The sequence below is a fragment of the Lactuca saligna genome, chromosome 7, assembly GCF_052625555.1.
Source record: "Lactuca saligna cultivar CGN05327 chromosome 7, ASM5262555v1, whole genome shotgun sequence".
Lineage (NCBI taxonomy): Eukaryota > Viridiplantae > Streptophyta > Magnoliopsida > Asterales > Asteraceae > Lactuca > Lactuca saligna.
The window spans coordinates 17,958,991-17,963,575 of record NC_136423.1 but is presented as its reverse complement, the minus strand read 5'-3'; the positions used below and the strand labels follow the sequence as shown (position 1 = coordinate 17,963,575).

The 4,585-nt window shown below is 31.6% G+C and overlaps 1 protein-coding gene across 1 annotated transcript; it reads left to right on the top strand.

Annotated features, from left to right (window-relative positions):
- Positions 1-322: 322 nt before the first annotated feature.
- On the top strand, positions 323-3,947 carry LOC145003739 (putative glycerol-3-phosphate acyltransferase 3). Its single transcript, XM_078962641.1, has 2 exons — positions 323-1,052; positions 2,890-3,947. Exons 1-2 carry the CDS (start codon positions 348-350, stop codon positions 3,775-3,777), a joined length of 1,593 nt encoding a protein of 530 aa, XP_078818767.1. The 5' UTR covers positions 323-347; the 3' UTR covers positions 3,778-3,947.
- The last annotated feature ends 638 nt before the right edge of the window (positions 3,948-4,585 follow it).

Sequence of the window (4,585 nt, the reverse complement as noted above, 5' to 3'; positions counted from 1 at the left end):
TTTAAAATGATACATTTGTCCATTTAATTGATTAATTTGTTTGTATAATCATTTTTCAAACATAGACGTTGAAATGTTAACAATTTCATTTATCACTCAATTCATGTATATTAATAATCTAATGTCCAAACTGTCTGACAATAGGTTTTTAATTTTTTTTTATTCTTAATAATTAGTGGTTTTGATTTGACACGTATGTGTAGGGCAACATGCAAGTGCACCTCAAATGATTTAGCTCACGTACTATCTTTTGTGCATGCCGTACAATTGATATGCATAGCTTCTTGTTGCTCGTATAAATATATATGTATTATGTAAATGATACATGTACTAACAATAAGCATCTCATGATGGATAGAAAAATGTCACACCATCTATTATTCTTGTTCAAATTTCTGTTAAAATCACTAAGTTACCCTCAGGGTCAGCAAAGGAAGAACAAGTGCCTAAAGTATTTGAAATATGAAACCATGGTAGAGAAGCACACATCAGAAGAGCTACTAAACACAACTCTTGTGTTTGAAGCGGAAGGCGGGGTATTAAGGTCAACTTCACTCTTTCCTTACTTCATGCTTGTGGCTTTTGAAGGTGGTGGTGTCTTGAGAGGGTTAGTGTTGTTCTTATTTTACCCTTTGGTTTGTTTATTTAGCATGGATATGGGGTTGAAGATTATGGTGTTTATATGCTTCTTTGGGATAAAAAAGGAAAAGTTTTCGATTGGAAGGACCGTTTTGCCAAAATTCTTTATGGAGGATTTAGGGTTTGAAGGGTTTCAGGTGGTGATGAGATGTGGGAGAAAGGTGGGCTTGAGTGAATTGCCTATGGTTATGGTTGAAGGGTTTTTGAAGGATTATTTGGGTGTTGATCGTGTTCTTGGGAGAGATTTAAAAGTATTTTGTGGGTATTTTGTAGGGTTGATGGAGGAGGTGCCATCAACAAGATCAAGTTTCTTGATAAATGATGTGTTTGGAGACAGAAAAAGAGATAGTGATCTCATTGGTTTTGGTTGCTTCAACAAAACTCTTGATCATCATATTTTCTCTCATTGCAAGGTATAAAATCTCTTTCTCTCTCCCTCATGTATGTCTATACATATGAACTATACAACTCCATGAGAGAGACATTTTCCTTGTATAACACTAAACTCATCGGGGTCTAACTAATCCTTTAATATAATCGGTTTGACATGCATCGGGTTTTTAAACCTGTTTAAAACCTGTTTTTCTAGTCTTTTTTAACATGTATTGTTACTCACATTTAATATAAAAGTATTTTGTTGACTGTTATGACTATCAATCTTCAACCTCACTTCCTATTGGCAATTTGGAAATATATGTGCAAGAGATCACATGTGCCCTATCTTATAATTTATCATCGTTTCTTCTTCCAAAGACGAACCATTTGTCATCTTAGGATTGTATTTTTGTCTCATAGTGAAATGTATTATATGAGTATTTTCAAACTGATTTTGTACGATCCGATTTCAATCAGGTCCAGTTTGGTTCGTATTGGTTTGGATATTTTTAGGTTTGAACCGGTTTGAATCTGATCTGGTTTCTAACCCAAACGAGTTTTTAAACCAATCCTATTTCTAGCTTTTTTTTTTTTTTTTTTTTTTTCTATCAATATTGTGGCCCTGTGTGCGCATACGTAGGAGGGTAGGAGGACACAAAAACTCACCTGAGGCCCATAAAGGAAATAAAGGCCAACCTAGTTGGCAGTTTAGGCAGGTTTGATATTTTACTTTTAAGCATCATTTCTTGAAGCCCATTTGAAAAACCCATTTGAGGCCCAAGCCGTATAATAATAAATTTGAAGCCCACCGCACTTCCTCGAACCGTTTGAGATGTTTGTGTATGTTTGTTTATTTAATAAATAAATGATGATGAATTTAAATTTTCTTTCACTTAGTTAAAAAAACAAATATGAACAATGGTCTCGTTTTTAATTTCATTTATGTTCGTGAGCGTTCGTTTATGTTGTTCATTTACATTCTTTTAGGTTCTTTCATTTAAGTTTATTTATGTTCATACATGTTCAATTGTTTTTATATTACTATATTATATGTTCGTTTATGTTCAGATGTGTTCAATTGTGTTATTTTATCTTTATTCATTTATGTTCGTTTAGCTTGTTCACAAACATAAATTAATGAACATGAATAAGATAATTTGTTAAACGAACGAACATGAAAAAGAAAAATCGTTTGTTTATACATCCATGTTCATTCGTTTGTTCAGGTAACTTAAACGAACGAACATGAACAAACCATTGTTCATATTCGTTCAGTTTGTATACAACCCTACAAAGAGGTGAAACAAAAGTTTAGAATAATACAAGGTTAAATTGAAATAGTAAATACCTTAAATCAAAAAATTAATACATACTTATTAATTATGTTAAAAGTTACCTTGTTCTAGACTCTTGCACTAAGTATCTATGTTTTGTGTGCTCAGTTTATGTAGTTTAGATTTTAGCACAACATGCTTATTAATTATGGGTTTGGATTATGGATAGCGCAAATTCAATTAATTTCACATTTATTATAATATGTTAAATAGAATGACTAGATTATTGGTAGTTATAGTTTGGTATCACATTTCTTTCTAATATTAATATGTGCTGATCAGTTTTTTCACGACAAGAATGCATAACTTAGATATGTACGTTTCTTCATCTATGTATATTATATATGACATCAAAATTTTGATGGTAACAATTACATATTTGTTATGCATCTCCATGAGTACAAATAATGAAATAATACATTAATTTTATCCATATTTGAAGAGTACACTTCTTATCGCTAATGAAGTGGCCTCATTGAAATCTCTTAATATATTTTATGCTTTGATCATCTTTTTAAAACCATGTGTTTTCTTCCTTTAGGAGATATACATGGTATCTGAAGCAGAAAAGAGAAGATGGAGAGCTCTCCCGAGAGACAATTACCTAAAACCATTGATTTTTCATGATGGAAGGATCGCACTCATGCCAACATATCTAATAACATTAGCAATATTCATATGGGTTCCATTTGGGTTCTTGCTCACTATTTTGAGGATTATAATTGCGATATCTTTTCCATACACCATGTCTATCCCTATCTTGTCATACACAGGGATGAGAGGTAGAACATATATATGTTCAAACGATACCATCAATGTTGACAAAATCAAAGAAGATCCAATCAAAAGGAAACGCAAGAAAAAAGGCACGTTATATGTGTGCAATCATAGAACATTACTTGATCCAATCTATATATCAATGGCAATAATGAAGCCTGTCACAGCTGTTACATATAGCTTGAGCCGATTATCAGAACTCTTGGCACCATTAAAGACTTCCCATTTGAGTAGGAACAAAGAGAAAGACTCAAAGATGATGGAGATGTTACTTAACCAAAGTGACCTTGTGGTTTGCCCTGAAGGGACTACTTGTAGGGAACCTTATGTGCTTCGATTTAGCCCTTTATTTGCTAAAATGAGCAATGAAATCATCCCTGTTGCTTTAGATGCTAAAATCGGTATGTTTTATGGGACAACTGCAAGCGGTTTCAAATTTTTGGACCCTTTTTTCTTTCTTTTGAATCCAATTGGGATTTACCATGTTATGATTCTTGAGAAGTGGACAAGTGCAAATACATGTGGGAAATCGAGTATCGAAATTGCTAATCAGGTTCAGAGACAAATTGCGGATGCATTAGGGTTTCAATGTACGAATCTCACAAGAAGAGACAAGTACATGATATTGGCAGGAAATGAAGGTGTTATTTAGAATTATAGAATATATCAACTTTTGATGTATCATGTATAATTCACAATTTAAGTATATTTTATACAATTGTAACCAGACATATGTGCATGAGTGAAAAAAGAGTTATTGACATTAAAAATGTAAGTATTTAATATACATCAAAGCATATTATATGGTCCACTATCGTATTGATTGTAATTTAAGTTTGCATAGTAATTGTATGGGAGTCAATTATCAAATAGTCCTTGAATTTGTGATGGATGAAGATGAATAAGAGGTGTGAAGCATCCTTTTAATAATAATGCTAATAATGATAAAAATAACAAAAAAAAAAAAAAAAAAAAATACATATTCCATTATCTAAAGAAGTTTCTGATGGGGTCTCACTTAAGTAGATGGAGTTAATGGTACTGGGTGTTGGATGTTGGAAGTTGGGACTACTTTTTATAGTGATGTGTGAATGTTCATGGTTCATACTTCATATAATCATATGGTTTGCAAATTATATTTGTTTGAATATATAAAAAAGAATAATGTTATATTTTCAATCTCAATTTTAAAAAAAAAAAAATCACTATTTTAATTTATTATTGGTCCAAACTCGAACACGACGTACCACATCATAGGTATATGCCTATATGGCTTTAATATAGTATATGTAATCGTACCATATCATAGATATAGACCTATATGGCTTTAATATAGTATATGTAATCTATAGCTAATATTTATAAAACATGAAACAGATTTATTTTATTTTATTTTCAGGCTTTTGACATAGCACTAGTTAATGGATATGTATCATAAACAAATATTGAAGGTTCAAGTT